The following is a 16341-nucleotide window of genomic DNA, read 5'->3' on the forward strand; positions in this document are numbered from 1 at the left end:
TGCCGAGTTCCCAGGGCTCTTGTGGGAATGAAACATAATAATAGCTACAAACCACTGACCACGTGCCGCTCCACCAGAGCACATTAGCCAGCAGCTCACGGAGGAGCTTCGGTGAGACCATGAACTCCTTTAACTTGGCCAAACGGTTGCTAACATAGTCACAACAGAGAGCCTAAATCCCTCACGACATGAAAGCAAACAAAATGGTTTTGCCAAATATTCATATATAGGACACGGATTTATCTGTAAAAGCAAAAGTAGTAGTCATTGCACACGCGAAAGAGGGAGAGAAGCACCCTCCTCCAAGGTTGTTTCACACTGTGATCTCCTTTCCCAGTTCTCCAGCTTCTCAGGATCTTGAAGATGCTGGACACCCACACACACACCTAGAGTGTTTTCAGGCTGGCCCAGGGATCCTAACCTGCAGTTAGCAAGTGGCTTCCAGCCATGCAAGGCACTTACATGACCACTGTGCACAGTGGCTGGGTCACAGAAGTAGTTCTTGGGACCAGCAGTTAGCGCAATGGCTATGTTGCTGGACTCCCACATAGTCGACCACGGTTCGAGTCCCGGACCCGGTGGCTTAAACTCACGCTGGGCTCGTGTGCATGCGTGCCCAAGATCCCGAGAGGAGAATGGAGGAGAAGGGATTGCAGTATGGCCATTCTCCCTGGGGGGTGATTTCTTGCTTTCTGTCTCTATGTCTCTGTCTGTCTGTCTGGTGAGCACACGCGCCCTATAGCAAAAACCTCTCCAAAACAAAAAGAAAAAAAAAGTAGTTCTTAATGGAGGGTTTCCCTTTCTTGGCCAGTCATCCTAGCTATTATTTCTAGGCTCTGCATGTTAGCACTAATTCCGTGTAGGGTGTATGCACCCCTAGCTCAGTGGTGTGCCCTGCCTCCCTGCCGTGGCCTCTTCCCAATTAACCACTTTACATTCTGTATCACTGAATTTTTCATTTTTGAAATTGGTCTGTATAACATTTCTTTCTTTCTTTTTTTTTTTTTAAGAGTTTTTTGCTATAGGGCATGTCCACTCACCAGAGACAGGCAAAGAGACAGAAAGTGAGAAATCACCCCCTAAGGGATGGCCATGCCACAATCCCTTCTCCTCCATTCTCCTCTCAGGATTTTGGGCACACATGCATGTGCGCCTGGCCTGAGTTTCAAGCCACCGGGCTCAGCACTGGAACTGCAGTTGACCATGTGGGAATCCAGCACCTCAACCACCACGTCACCTATGAGTCCCTGTGTAACATTTCTATATCTGGAATTTTTTTAATTTGTAAGAGATTTTATGTGCCCCAGTTATTTCAATAATATGGTGAACATCTCTCAAACACAATCAAGGCATCATTGTGTCAAGTTCTTGCAAATGAAATGAAATGTATCCGACTATGACACATATAACTGGACTGACAAGATGCACAGGCAGACCGCTCGACAAAGAATCTGTGAGGCAACGCGTGATACCATCATTCAGACGGTAAATTCAACTGGACGGTAAATTCTGCTCCATTAAGTGAGAGTAAGTGTCAGTAGCAGACTTGGAGACATTCACATTCAGAAAGTTGTCTCTATTACTACATGACCTACAAGTTTCAAAAATTAAACTTTACTTACTAGGAAAAGTATTCAAACTGTAAGAAAGGTAAATAATAGAGATAAATCATGGATCGATATCTTTTATCTTATGTGTTACTCTGTCCTAGAAAAAATATATAGAAATAGTTTCAAATACCTTTATGGCCTAGTACAAGAAACTGTCTTCCGACAATGATGACCTATACATAATTAAGCATATGGATTTGGGAGATATTCCTTGAGGAGCAAAAAAATATGAAATGACAGCACTTGGTGAGATGATTATAATAAACACGAAGGGGGAAAGCATGGTGACTAGAAGGCCAGCCAAGTAGTGTAGTGGTTAAGCTCTGTGCATGTTGCAGCTGGATCCCACATGGCAACTGTCGTTCAAATCTCAGCCCCGGAAGCTTTGAAAAACATACTGGGTGCACGTGAATGCATGCCCCAAATTCCAACAGGATGCAGAAATGGAGGAGAGGGGACTGTGGCACTTCCGTAGCCCATTGATGGTGCTTTCTCTCTCTTTCTCCTTCTCTCTATCTCCTTCTCTCTCTCTCTCTCTGTCTCTCTCTCTCTCACACACACACACACACACACACACACACACAAGTTCACCCACCTTCTGATTGAAAAGATAAAAACTAACTCAATGAATGGAAAGGGAGGATGATGTACATATATTTATCATGAACCATGTGTCGGATACAAGGTTATATATCGCGTTGTCGAAACAGTCATGATGCATTTTTGCATGGAAAACACAAAAAATACATCATGACTTCTCCAACGACCCAAGAGTTGACCCGTAATAAATTATGTAATTTTCACAAACGTTCAGTAGAAGATTTTTACTCCTCATTTAACAGATAAGCAAAGGTTCAGTGATAGCAACTAGTTTTTCTCAAATTATACAACATAGTTTATTGCTAAGAAGCAAACACTAGCCAATGTATTGGATGTATTTTTCCTATGCAAAAAATGCATCATGATTTTTCCAATGGCCCAATAATTCCAACACTGCTGCTTCCCCTCTACTCCAGCAAAAGATAGGTTCCACTTATGATCCGGAAGGACAAAAAGTCTGTCTATTCTGCCCCAGTATTGAGTACTCCCAGTACTTAGAACAGTGCCAAGCATGTGCATATCAGGTACTCGACAAATCGTTGCTGGATGGATTACATGCATTTAAAATCTGCTGGACTCTTGAGAGCCCAGCACCTCAAAAATGTTATGTTTATTATTTGTGGAACACCATTTCATTTCACCTATCGACAAAGCAAGTCTCCCTAACATCACCACACTTTGTAGCTAAATCCCACTTCACTGCACCTCAGTTTTAAACAGAAATTTCACAACAGCTGGCTTCTAAAGATGACTATTAATTTCTAATGTTTTAGAAAAATAGATGGGTCACGTTTCCTTATACTTAATAGTACCTACTCTTAAATGGAAGCCTGAGAGATTTCATAAATAAAAAAAAGACTCATTACAGACTGCCAGAGGAATGAGCAAGACGGTCCCTCTAGTGGCCTTGAAGAGCTAGCACACTTCCCACAGAACCAAACAGCCCTAAAGAATCCACACCCAATAAACAGTCATTCAAAGCTGCCAGCTGGAGGGGACGCCCTCAACCTGGCTGCTTAGATACCGAAATGGCTTCCAGGTGGCCTCTCAGCAGGCAGAACAGCACAAAGCACTGTCACGGGTGAGGCAGAGCACGTCATCCAGTTACTGGAGGAACACAGTCCCACACGCTCCTCTTCTCCCTGCACCCACCTTCCTACCCCTCTGTTCCTTCGTCTTTTCCAGAAACTATTGGTTCTCCTGCACACGTGCATGGCACACACAGACAGGGATTTCTGGGCCTCACACTTACTAGGCTTGGAGCAAGAGCACTAGGGAAGTCTCAAGTCATTTGTCTAAGTATTTAAAAGTTAGTCAAGAGGCCAGCAGGTGGCGTGATGATTAAGGCACTGGTTTGAGTCCCAGACCCGGAGGCTTGAAATTCACGCCAGGCACATATGCATGTGCGCCCAAAATCTCTAAAAGAAAATGGAGGAGATAGGACTGTAGTGTAGCCATCTCCCCGGGAGGGGGGGGGTTCCCTTTCTCTCTCTCTCTATCTCCAGCAAGCGCACGTGCCCTATAGCAAAAATCTCTCTCTAAAAAAACAATCAAGCTAACACACTGTTAAATAAAATATCTTCGATTCTTCTACCGTGATAAATATGCTTTAATGATAAGAAAATTTTCTAAATGTGTAAAGCTATAATATGATATAATTTATATGACTCAATATGAACAAAATACCAGACTACTAAATTTAAACATTCTTGTATATGTGAGTATTCTGTGGTGGGCTAGAATAGCTGCAATGAATAATAAAACTACACCTAATTTATACATTTTAATTATTCTATATATCTTTTCCTTCTCCTACATTTCAGCAAAACTGAGAAGCATACTGCCTCAACCCAGATTTTCATTTGTTCTCTACTGACAGAATGCCAGCTTGGGCTACTTCCCTAAACTCAGAACTGTCAGATAGTTTCTTATATTCAATTTTTTTTTAAGTTCATGCTGTTGAATCAGCAGCAACGGGGATTGTCAACAAAATTCTTAAAGCCACACTTAACTCAAATGAACCATGAATTTTATACATTGTGTTCAACCATTTTAAGGGGGTCATCTAGGCTAAATTATTTTTACCATATAAAATGTTACAGAGTATTGAAATATTATTATTAAAATCACAGTCACTTAAATTGCAATACTTACTGTCTCTGAAAGCAATACCTAGAACTTTACTTCTTAAATTTCATGGCTTTCCACTGTTGTGCAATACTGAAAACATGATTGAAAATAGCAGTAGGTTGCTCATTCTGCTTAAATTTCTCTTCCTTCAAGACGAATTTAAAAACTCAAAAACAGTCCCCTGTAAGAAATGAGTGCCAGGACTATCTGTATGGCTTGTCTCCAGGCCTGGTGCACGGCTGTCATTCTGGGGTGCACGTTCCCTGCATCCTTAAACTGACTGCATCCCGGAAGGCAATCTCTGGAATGTTGGTTCCATTCTATCCTCTCACTAGATTGACAGTTTGCCTAGGTTTACAATTTCTTATTTGTTTCTATTCAGAATACTGAAGGAAATGAGATCAGACCAGGCCTAGCAGCAATATGCCATGCTCTTTGAGGCAAACCCACATGAGAAGGTACCAGTTCATGCCCGGAGACCTCCCTGAGTCTACAGAGCACTCAGGGACATGTGCGTCACATCTGGGGCTGGCTGGAGCTGGAGCTGGATCACAGCGTGGAGACGGGGGTGCTGTATCTCTGTCTCTCTCACTCACTCTGTCTCCCTCACGTGTGGGGATAAACTAAAAGAAAGAAGAGAGAGAGAGGGAGGGAGAAAGAGAGACAGAGAGAAGAGGGGGAGGGGAGAGGTGGGGAACGGAGGAGAGGAAAGAAGAAAAGAGAAGAAAGGAGAGGAGGAAAGGGGAGGAGAAAGAAGGGGAAGGGAGAGGAGGAGGGACGAGGAGAGAGGAAGGAAAAGAGAAAAGAAAAGAAAAAAAGAGAAGAGGAGAGGAGAGGAGAGGAGAGGAGAGGAGAGGAGAGGAGAGGAGAGGAGAGGAGAGGAGAGAAAATATTGAAGGAATTGTGCCACCAGTCTCCAGCATGAATACTGACAACTCCAATACTATGCAGCCTCCAGCTCCCTTGCGGGTGACTGGCCAGTTGTTCTCAGAACTTTCAGAACATTTTCCTGCTAGATATTTGCATAGCTGGTTCTTCCTCATTACCTAATTCTCTGCTGAGGCCTGAGGGGCCTTCCCTGAGCAGCCAATCAGAAAGAGCCCCAACTTGTCACTCCCAAACCATCATGTGTATTTTTCACCAGTCTTCACTACAATCTGTATCTTCTTGTTGCTTACTCTATTCTATGTTACCTGTTTCCACTGCCTAAACTGTGAAGTCGAGAACACGTTTGCTTCTGAACACCCCGTGCCCTCGGCAATGAGCAGGCACTCAGTAAGTGTTGGCTGAACGCATGAATAAAAGCCTGTAGGCCAGCACCCCTGCCAGAGGTGAAGTGAAAGGAACACTGAGATTAGTATTCCTAAATGATGTAAAACAGGATCAGGGCTAGGACCTAGTCTTGGTCATGATGCTTGGATTGACTGCAAACGTGCTTCCAGCCACAGCTAGTCCTAAACCAGGAGCCTTCGAACCTTACCCAATGCAATGTCCATGTTAATTACGGTCCAGAAGAATGTGTTAGCCTCTTACAAAGCTGAAGGCTTTGGCAGACATGCTCCTATGTATGCACATCCTATCAGCTTACGCTGACCCTAAACCATGCTCGGCAGCCCGCTTACCCCAGGGTTCATCAGGAGAACGCTTTCCGAAACCACATGGTCCAGAGAGGTCACACTTAGATTATTATGGCTAAGGACTCATTATTCCTTTAAATCTCCTATATCCAAAGCTTGTCCCTTCCAGGCTTTATGTGGGGAGACTTGGAGAGCCCACCGCAGAACTTTTATGAGTCTGGACCAAAGACTTTCTCCAGAGACGTTGCAGCCTATCCCTGCTTAAGGTCATCTTGTGAACTCTGGGAGATACAAGAGAACCTTCCCTCAGGCTAAGAGTTCCAGCTGGGCTCCAAACTTCAGGGCCCAGAATCAGCTCTGCTATCTGATATCTGAAGAATCGATGTTTAAATTGGCAACATTGTTGACTAGCACCCTATCAACATTGCTGATTGCACTTGTCGGAGTTAAACCATGATTTCACTATAATCCAGTTAATCCAGTATTTACACAAAAGTTTACATAAGGCAACTATAATACAAACCCATAGAAAAGGAAGGGTTTTATTTATTTGTTTTTATAATTCATACATTAAATCACTATACATCATTTAGATTGTGAAGAAACTTTACCCAGCATGATATATACCCCAGTCCAGACCAGTTGAGACCACCATACACATCCTCATCAACAGATAATAAACCTTATCTGTGTCCCACAAGTGACTTACCTCTCCATTTTCCCCCCAAATTTCCTACTCTCATCTCCTCTCACACTCTTCCCACTTTGTCTCTAATGTCATTACAATTTTTAATACTTTTATCTTCTCCAGTCTTTAAGTCTCTACCATAGAGTGCAGACAGTCAGTATATGTTAAGTGGAAACATGCAATGTCTCTCTTTCATAGCCTGACTTGCTTCACTCAGCAACAAATCTTCCATATTTGTCTACGTTCTATCAAATTCCAGGACCATGTTGTTTTTTATGGCTGAATAGTATTCCATGGAGTATATGTGCCACAATTTTTCAATCCATTCATCTGTTTGTGGACATTTGGGTTGGTTCCATGTGTTAGCAATCATGAATAAGGCTGCAATGAATATAGATGTGCAAGTGCTTTTCCGACTGAGTGCTCTCCTGTCCTTTGGGTAGATACCCAGAAGTGGAATTGCTGGATCATATGATAGTTCTATTTGAAGGTCTTTGAGGAACCTCCATATCGTTCTCCACAGTAAAAGAAGGGTTTTAATTATCGCTCTTTAGGTTCCCTCTGCTGTGCCCTGCATTAAATTAAATCCTCAGAAAGCAATACTACTTAGGCCAAATTATCTTCATCCTCATAAAAAATGAGTACTTACTAAAAGTGAAGTTGTCATTTTGTTTCCATAGAACAATGGCACAAAGAAGACAGGTTAGCAAAGTATATAAGAACAGGGGCTTCAGCCTCAGACAGCCTCACTATTAATCCAAACTGCTAGTTAGGGGCTATGTATTCCTGCGTTAGTCATTTGGCCTCTGTAAGCCTTGGTCCCCTAATTATAACAGCACTTGTCACCTAGATTATTATGAGGCACAAATAAGGCATTTATCTAATGTCCTAGGCACAGTCTTCGAGCATTTAATAAACGTCATCTGTAATTATTACAATGAATTATCTATTTGAACATTTCTATATTCTCTGCAAAATCTTGTCTGAAAGCACCATTCATCATATTGTGGCAGTAATTTCTTCTTAGCTTAGTGCTAACACAAAATGCCTCTTCAGACACACTTGGGATTTCCCTTAAAGGGCAGTGGTCAGGAAGAAGAATATGACTAATTATGTTTTCTTTCCAGAAGGAAACTCAGGTCATTTTCGTAATACCCTGTTGCAGGTATTTCTTTTCCACTTTCATCCCCCTTAGCTGGCTTTCCTTTGTTTATTTGTCTGTTTTTAAATGTTCACTTTTACATTGAGTTTAACTTTCCAGCTTGCAGATCTGCCATTTACTAGCTGAGTAACCTGAAGAGGTTATTTAACATCTAATGATCCACTTTCCTCATCTGCCAAATGAGAATTTGTGGACATGAATGCAACTCTTTAATAACTACTCCTCCGTTCCATCTAGGTTTCCTTGGAGCAATATGAGGGGCCCAGGCCTCTAAACACTTAGATTGGTCTAGAAGTGATTCAAGCTAGACAAGGGATTTGGGATTTAGAACTGAGAGAGTCAGGCCAATTTCCTTCTAGTAGCTGAAATTATGACAAAAAAAATTGGGAGTTAGTAGTGGCTCTGTTTCCCTGTCAAGGAAGGATCCGTCTTGTCCACAGTGAAAGAAAAGAAGGCCATTGAGAGGCAGGTGGGAAGAGGAGAGTCCCAGAGGCTCGAAGGATTCCTAGGTTCTCAGAAGTTCCTCCCATATCATGGTTGCTCCATTAGAGATCTCAGTATCTTTCCAATCAACTCTGCTTTGTGTATACATAATTTGAATATGATTTCCATCCCTTGAAGCCAAAATAATTCTTAATACATAGAAAATAATCCCTACTGTGAATAATTGTTGTAAAAAGGGAATGAGACAAAATGAGTTAGTGCCTAATGTATTACCTGGCATGTAATACCTGCTCGGAAACAGTACCTATTCATAATATTTAAAAGATACAAATGCAAATTCTAAAGCAGTTCATTAAGAAACACAATTTTAACAGCTTACATATATTTTTTCTTGCACTTTCAAAAGTCAATCAAAATGGATTCTTTGGTTTGGGGTCTTGAAAAAATTGTAAACTAAGAGAAATGTTTTCAATGAATTTTTCTATATGTTGTCATGTAGGTCTAATTGAGATTCCTGTACAGTTAAACGATCAGAAAATAATGAAGTCCTAGATCCAGTAATCCATCATTTCTTTCTTCAAACACATGTTTAGTTTGTTTAAACATATAGAGGAACGTGGAAAAAGGAAGCAGATGTAATGCTATCTGCACAGGACCGTGTCAGACACATGTAAATATACAAATACTGCCTCAGCCGCACACCTGGGACTCTGCGTCAGATAAAGCATGCAGGATCTTAACAAGCAAAAGGCAACAACCTACCTGTAGAGACACCACGCTGACATTATCAAAGTGGATGTGTCCATTAGGCTCGGAGACAGCTGGGTTTGCATAGCACGTCACACCATTGACAGCGGGCACAGTCTTGGGTTGAGGCGCTTTTTCTTGAGGACCAAAGTCATCATTTCTAAAGTGGGTATGATCATTCTACATGGGGAAACAGGAAAGGGATGAAGAGGTTCTAAGAAGAAAACCAGCTCATACAGACCAGCAAATAAAGATTACTTCTATGCATATATAAGTAAACATTGCTATTTCTTTTCTATAGGCACAAAATTAATGTAATATAATGTAACACAATCATTTTAGGTTTAGAAAACGTCTATCTCTCCAAACATATTCTGATTTATTTGATTCTGATGTTTTCCTTTTTCATATTAGGGTAATACACTTTCTTTCGTGATGGATACAAAGGGAATGTAAGTTATGCATAGCTATCTTGATATGCAGCTCTGAGAACTTGCTCCAAACCCTACAATATGAATAAAGTATTTCTATTTCTCTTGTGCTTATCATTCTGTTCACATCCACAAGTCTAACAAGTGGAGTGTTCACATAATTCTAGGAATAAAATTCCTGCCTGTGCATAGAATAGCCTTAGGAAATAAAATATCTAATGTTTTCGGTACAGCCCATTTACCTGCCCATAGGTCTTCAATAACATCTTAAGCATTCTTTCAAAAAAGAAAAGTATATAAAATCCTCCAAACACAGCAACTGCCTTCTCAACATAGTTGTCAATTTTGGGATTAAATCCAAATGCCTAAGAGAGGGGGGAAAAAAACACTCAAGTAAAACTCACTAATTTAATTTGATTTCTGGAAGGTAAGAACAATTTTTCAATATACAATTTTCACCAATGTCCCAAGTTTTCACATCCAGATAATATCAGGAATTTATTTGCCAAACTCACATAATGAAAACTCAGAAACATGAGTAACCAAACCATATGGGACACTGTAGAAATTTACAGCCAGAAGCTGTCCCATTAAGTAAAGCCACCAGATGATCTTGTCATTTCCTCTCGATAACACCTACACCAATAATTGCCTTGAACAAGTAAACTTTTAGCAGTAAAGGATAACAATGCTTCTGATATTTAGAAGATAATATTAGGTCTGTTAATGAAGATAAGCGAGATGTCGATTACCCACTATCTCTAAAAATATTTGCCCATGATATCCAGAGTCAATTTTTTAAAACAAATATGGCAGTCACTTGGGTTGCTGTTTTGCCAAGAGAGATCCTGACGAGTCATAACAAGCTAAATAAATTAACAACTGAGCCCAAGAAGGAAAAAAAAAAGATTTAAGATTGCTGCCAGTATGGGGCCAGGAAGTAGCATGGAGGTTAAGGCACTAGATCTCACATGGCCAACTCTACAGTTTGAGTCCCAGACCTGATGGTTTGAGAATCATACCAGGCACATATGCGTGCCTTCCCAAGATCTCAAGAGGAGACCGAAGGAGAGGAGATCATGGCGTGGCATCCTCCCTCAAGGGTGCTCTCTCACTTTCCCTCTCCTCTCTCTGTGTGTTTCTCTCTGGTGAGTGCACACACCCTATAGTAAATAAATAAAAACAAAAAGATTGCTCTCAGTGTATAGGTCTCTCTCTCTCTCTCTCTCACACACACACACACACACACACACAAAATCAGAACAAAATAATGTATTTAAAGTACAAAAGGGCAAGAATTTGAATTTGAAATTCCAAAGAGTCTCTCGCAGACAAGCATAAACTTAAGTAAAATAGGAGGCGAGAGCAACATGTGGAAAACCACGTGACAGCATTCCACACACTGTAAATCTCCCCTCTGACACAGGGCTCTTATTCTATGTCTGCCACCAGGAAAACTTCCTGGCTACCCTTCATTCATGAGGCTTCTCCATGCCTCTTTATACAGTGCAAAAATGGCATTAGAATACCTACTCCCTGCACTGAACAGGCAAAGGTTAGGAAAATAAAACAAAAGCAAAAAAAAATGTTACAAACAAAGGAATAACTCTCAACGAAAATTCAAGGTATTATTACAAAGAGATTCTTCCTATTACTATATTTTTCAATAAAATAGAAAACTTTAAATGATCTATGTAGAATCTCCAATGTATATAGAATATCACTTTAACTTAATTTGACCCACAAAGCAGGTGATATAATAAATGCACAGACATATAAAACTTCATTGCATTATATATATTATATATAATGTATTTTTAACCAGAAATTCTGTATTATCATGGTAGCTTTCTTACTACCTGATCATATGGCTGTAAGTCAGTCATTTAATCCCCCCGGATTTTAACGTCTTCATCTCTACAACTGAGGGTTTGAAGCAGGGATTTTCCTAGGTCCTTTCTAGATTAAATAATACTAAATCTATAACTCTAAGAAGGTATATTCCCTTTTTCACACATATGAGGGTCTTCAGAAAGTTCATGGAAAAGACCTATAATGAAAATGTGATTTCATTTTTTTGCACCCAAATAAATTCATACTTTAATTCCATTCTTCCACAAACTTTTTGAAGTTTTCCTCTTTAGTTGTGGAAACTAAAAGAAGCTTTAGCTAAAAATTTCTAAAATTATGAGGTGAGGGTGATACTCCCTGAAATGCTACTTCCACTTGCTGGGCCTGTCTCTCCTCGCTGTGTGTAGGTGGGCAGGGAGGTGCAAGTCAAGCTTAGGCCCATTTCCCCAGCTGCCCTCTAGGCTCCCCCTTATCGAGGTGACTTTCTCTCTCCTCCCCCTCGGTGCTCCTGCTCCTCCCCTTAGCATTTTCCTTCCTTAGATGGCTGCAGTGGAGATTAAAACATACATTATTTGTCAACTAATTGAATAGGGCACTGTCACATCAATTACACATTTTGTCAAAGCAAATAATAATAATAAGTTGCCTTTTATTTAATGGTCCCCAATTTATTTTTTTTTCCAGAGGGAAAAAAAAAAAAAAGACAATGTTTGTCAACCATGCTTTCATTTGTCCTCTAGTCTTCCATAGATGCAATACATATATATATGAGAAGGGGTGGCCTTGTGACCTGGTGGTAAGGGAGTGAGATCCCACATGGCCAATGATGGTTCAAGTCCCAGTGATGGCAGCTCAGAAAAACACACTGGATGCATGTGCATGCATACCCAACATCCCAACAGGATAGACAAATGGTGAGAAAAAGATTGCAGCGTGGTCACACCCCACTGGGGGTGGGGGGGTGTGCTCTCTCTCTCTCTTTCTCTGTCTCTCATAATTAAAAAAGAAGAATATATATGAGGACATTTTGTGGCATAGCTTCAGTAAGTTTGTCATTGCATGTCTTTCAAGAAAATAAATAGCCAATAAAGGAGTGCGTAGAAAAATTAAATTGGCCACATGCACGGCAGAACGGAGTGGTAAGGCCAGCAGAGGTGTCCCAGTGCTGTCTGAGCACGTCCTGGTGGCTGGCAGCCCACAATGTTAATTTTGTCTCTGACAGTGACATTCCCTGTCACTCGGAGAAGGCTTTACAATTGCTGTGATTCAGCTTTCTCTTATCCAAAGCGCTATAAACCAGACCATAAAATGCTTGAAGAATTACAGAGGCTAAAATGGCACAAAGTCTTAAAACTTGTAAAAGAAAGAATTAGTCACAGAAACAAGTAGCCAACATCCTTACCTCTGGAATAAGTTGGAAAATGGCATTTGAAAAAAGGGTCCCAATTGCCAGCCCCACAAAATAGGTCAAAATCTTCGGGAAATAAGATTTCTTTATCAACGGAGTCAAAATCAATCCAAGGAGAGATGCCAGATTAATAATTGTCACTGACAGGAATCCATATCCCCAAACTGTGGGTTGGAGGGAAAAGGGAATGAAATTAATCAGAGCCCAGCAGCAAGACGAAGTCTACTGCACACTAAGCTCGAGACAAAGGTCTTCGCTAACAGCTTGACACCAGCATCGTCTTCCAACAACAAAATCTTCCCAGCCACAATCATGTAGAAAACAGAACGTGAACACAGCACGGTAAACATTAGTCGCGATCCTGCCTGTTCCCGATCAGTCGCCATTCTGGGGTCGCGTTGTTCAACAGCTTGCAGGGAATCTGAAGAACATCTAGAGTGGAGACAAGCAATTGCCATGTCTCGCTTACAGTTCAAGGTCTAGCTTAACACGCAGCCTCCGGCCCATCTGGGCAGCACACTGGGTGATGCTGAGGCTTCAACCACATGGGAGGCCTTAGTTCGATTCCCAGCCCATCCTAGAAAGTTGGATGGCACAAGGGACAAGAAAGGACACTTATTTAAATACACAGAACCATTCATTGTCTCTGGCTATTAAGTTGTAATCCCTGCGCTACTGCACCTTCTACCTACCAATTACTCGGCAAGGTTCTTCAATGGAAAGAGCATTGTAAAATTTAGTTTTCAGTTTTATCTCATCTTGCCGTCAGCTGTAGTTTCAGCTACGCAGGAGGCTGAAGCAGGACGATCAACATGATGAGACCTTGTTTAATTAAAAATGTATATATATATATATACACACACACGGCCTTTCCAGGGGACACAGCGGCAGTGTGAGTTGCCGGAAGTGCGTATGGGATGACGGTGGAGGGGAGGGGTGGGGTTAGCTTCAGGAGACCACAGCTGCTGATGAATGAGCTTGTCAGCACCACGTCTGTCTGCAGACTCCTGGGGAGAGCCGCTCCTTGGAGACACAGCAGCACCTCACCCAGCCCACTTCCCCAACCATCCCGCCCATCCCACTTCTCCAACCATCCCACCCAGCCCACTTCCCCAACCTCCGGGTCAGCCAGTGCAGTGAGCGCCCAGGAAGTGAGTACGTGGGGGCAGGAGGGAGACTGCACTGCACACACTGAGGCCAAATGTCCAGACAGAGATGCCAGAGGCAGAAGGAAGTGCCGTCTTTTGTCTCTCAACCTCAGTGTCTGGAGCCCAACGGGCACTCAAGAAATGCTGCTTGGATGGGAACAAGCAAACGCTGTCTCCGTGTGCAAACCCAGCCAATGGCACGTGCAACGGCTTCCTCCATCCCCCCTCCGTCCTGGAGGGAATGGCTGCCGGGCAAAACGGGTGCGAGTGAAACATCCAGGACAGCGGTGAGGGCACTGCGGGCTGAGTTCCCCTGTGACCCCAGGCCTGCGTGACACGCGGTTTGGCCTGGGGGCCACACGCGGTACACAAGGCTCAAGGTGGAGGATGAACAACCCATCTGCACGGCCCCTCTCGAGAACGCCCGGGAAACGTTTCCAAATGCCTGCTGCTCTTCTCGCCAGCACCAAGGGAGGGGTGTGCCAGGCAGTGCCGCCACATGGTCAGCTCATCTGAACCTCCCACAGCCCAGGAAGAAAGTGCCACTACTGTCTGCTTCCCGAGTGCAGGAAACCAGAGCACGTGGCTTTCAAGTAAACTGCCCGAGTCACGGGCACAGAAAGCTGGATTTCAAATCCACACACCCTGGATCCTGGCCTGCACTTTTTAGCAACATGCTTTATCACTCCTGGAAAGGCATTCTCATTTTGAAAAAGCCCAAAGGACTCAATAAAACTATGAAAATTCTGTCCTGAAGTACAATCTCTTGAATACAAGAATGCCATCATTCTCATCCAAGCACTCTACCTACAAGCAAACTTAGCAAGTGTTCGAGCCTCAGATGGACCACACCAGGGTTCCGGCAAACACGCAGGTTGCAGTCTTCTACATGATGGGGAGCTGGGAAATGCAGGTGTGCACGCATGCCACACACGCGCACACACAGCAAAACACAGCAGCTAGCATCAGGTTCCAAATGCAAAGGACAGACGCTTATGGACAGACGCGTAACCCTAAGAACCATCGCGGCACTGGCCATGACGACTCACATTCCAGACTCGCTCCTCTCAGGTCCAGATCCTGGCCCATGCCCTACAGAGTCATCTAACTGCCCACTGCCCCTTTTATTACCTATCTCCTAAAACACTTCCTGCTCCCCTCAGTCCCTGCACTGCGACCGTTCTCAATGGCGCACCTTCCCTGGGAGAACATCCTCATGCACCTCCCTTACCACCGCCTCATACCCCGTCCTGGGCCTGCACACACTCCTTCACCCCCAGATACCTCTCCTTTCACCGGGCAGACAAGGCACCATGTGTTGAAAACTACAAATGCAAACAGATCTTTGAGTACCAAACGGAGGCCAAGCTGCAAACACATCTCAAAGTCATCATCTCCCCCGAGATGATGAAATCTGCCCCAGTCCCCTCGTTCATTACCTACGTAAACAGCAGGAACATCAGAACGACTTCAGCTGCTCTCTCCACCAGTCATGTCCACCGACAGCGGGTGACCAGCCCCCATCCATTCTGTCTCGGATCTCTCTTACCTCCGGCCTCTCCATCCTCACCTCTCTCTCTCACCTGATGTGTCATGGCAGCTTTCTGGCTGGCCTTCCTCCCCCTCGCTGGCTCGGATTATTGTACCAAAACACAAATGTGTCCACTCCTGCCCTCCCTGCACCTGCCCTCCACTCCCTGACTCCGCACACCCTCCCCGGGTTAATTACCCCTTGTCCACCCCGCCTTGACCTAGAGCTTCTCAAGCCGGGCGTGCCCTCTGCATGTGGGTTCTCGGTCTGCAAACACCTTTCCCTTTCCACTGCCTGAGAGTGGCTCTCCATGCCAAGACAGACACCCTCTCTCTGAAGCACCCTGCTCCTTGGGCTCCGTCAAGACTCCCACAGGCCTTGGTGTGAGGCTGATTGGACCAGTCGCCATTTCCATGGGCTACAGCAACTTCACCGCTCATGCACTCATCTGCTTCACCCAAACGGAAACATACAGGAGGGGAACGGTCGGTCTCATGTCTCCTAGAGAGCCGGGAGCTGCCCAGAGACAGCACACACATGCCTTGCTGAAGGAATCAATGCCCAATTTTAAGGTGGACCCCAGATTTCTGTTAAAAAAGACAAAAACAACTGGTCTACCTCTCTAGTCTTTCCATCCTTCCTGGTCATTGTGCATCTTTATCAGAACCACGTGGGGAGCATGGGAGCAGAAACCATCACACTGCAGTGTCCCCTTCCTGTATTAGCAGGATATCACTCAGGGAAAAAACAGCTACTCGGGGAGGGCCAGCCCCATGGCCTAGTGGCCAACAGATGGATCCCAAGTGGCACTCTGCACAGTTCCAACCTCTGTCCACGCAGTTCCGACCTCTGTCCACACAGTCGCAATTCCGAGCTCTGTCCACACGGTTCCGACCTCAGTCCACACAATTCTCACCTCAGTCCACACGGCTCCCACCTCTGTCCACACAATTCTGACCTCAGTCCACCCGGTTCCCACCTCTGTCCACACTATTCTGACCTCAGTCCACACGG

The 16341-nt window shown here is 43.6% G+C and overlaps 1 protein-coding gene across 1 annotated transcript in view; it reads right to left on the reverse strand.

The window, feature by feature from the left end:
* SLC39A8 (solute carrier family 39 member 8) overlaps positions 1 to 16341 on the reverse strand; it is a gene marked incomplete at its 5' end in the record, with an annotated part of 70615 nt that overhangs the window by 21025 nt on the left and 33249 nt on the right. The window contains 3 exon segments of the mRNA XM_014588852.2: positions 8974 to 9138; positions 9632 to 9754; positions 12643 to 12812. Coding sequence (XP_014444338.1) covers positions 8974 to 9138; positions 9632 to 9754; positions 12643 to 12812 — 458 coding nt within the window.

The sequence above is a fragment of the Tupaia chinensis genome, unplaced genomic scaffold, assembly GCF_000334495.1.
Source record: "Tupaia chinensis unplaced genomic scaffold, TupChi_1.0 Scaffold000315_1, whole genome shotgun sequence".
Classification (NCBI taxonomy): Eukaryota; Metazoa; Chordata; class Mammalia; order Scandentia; family Tupaiidae; genus Tupaia; species Tupaia belangeri.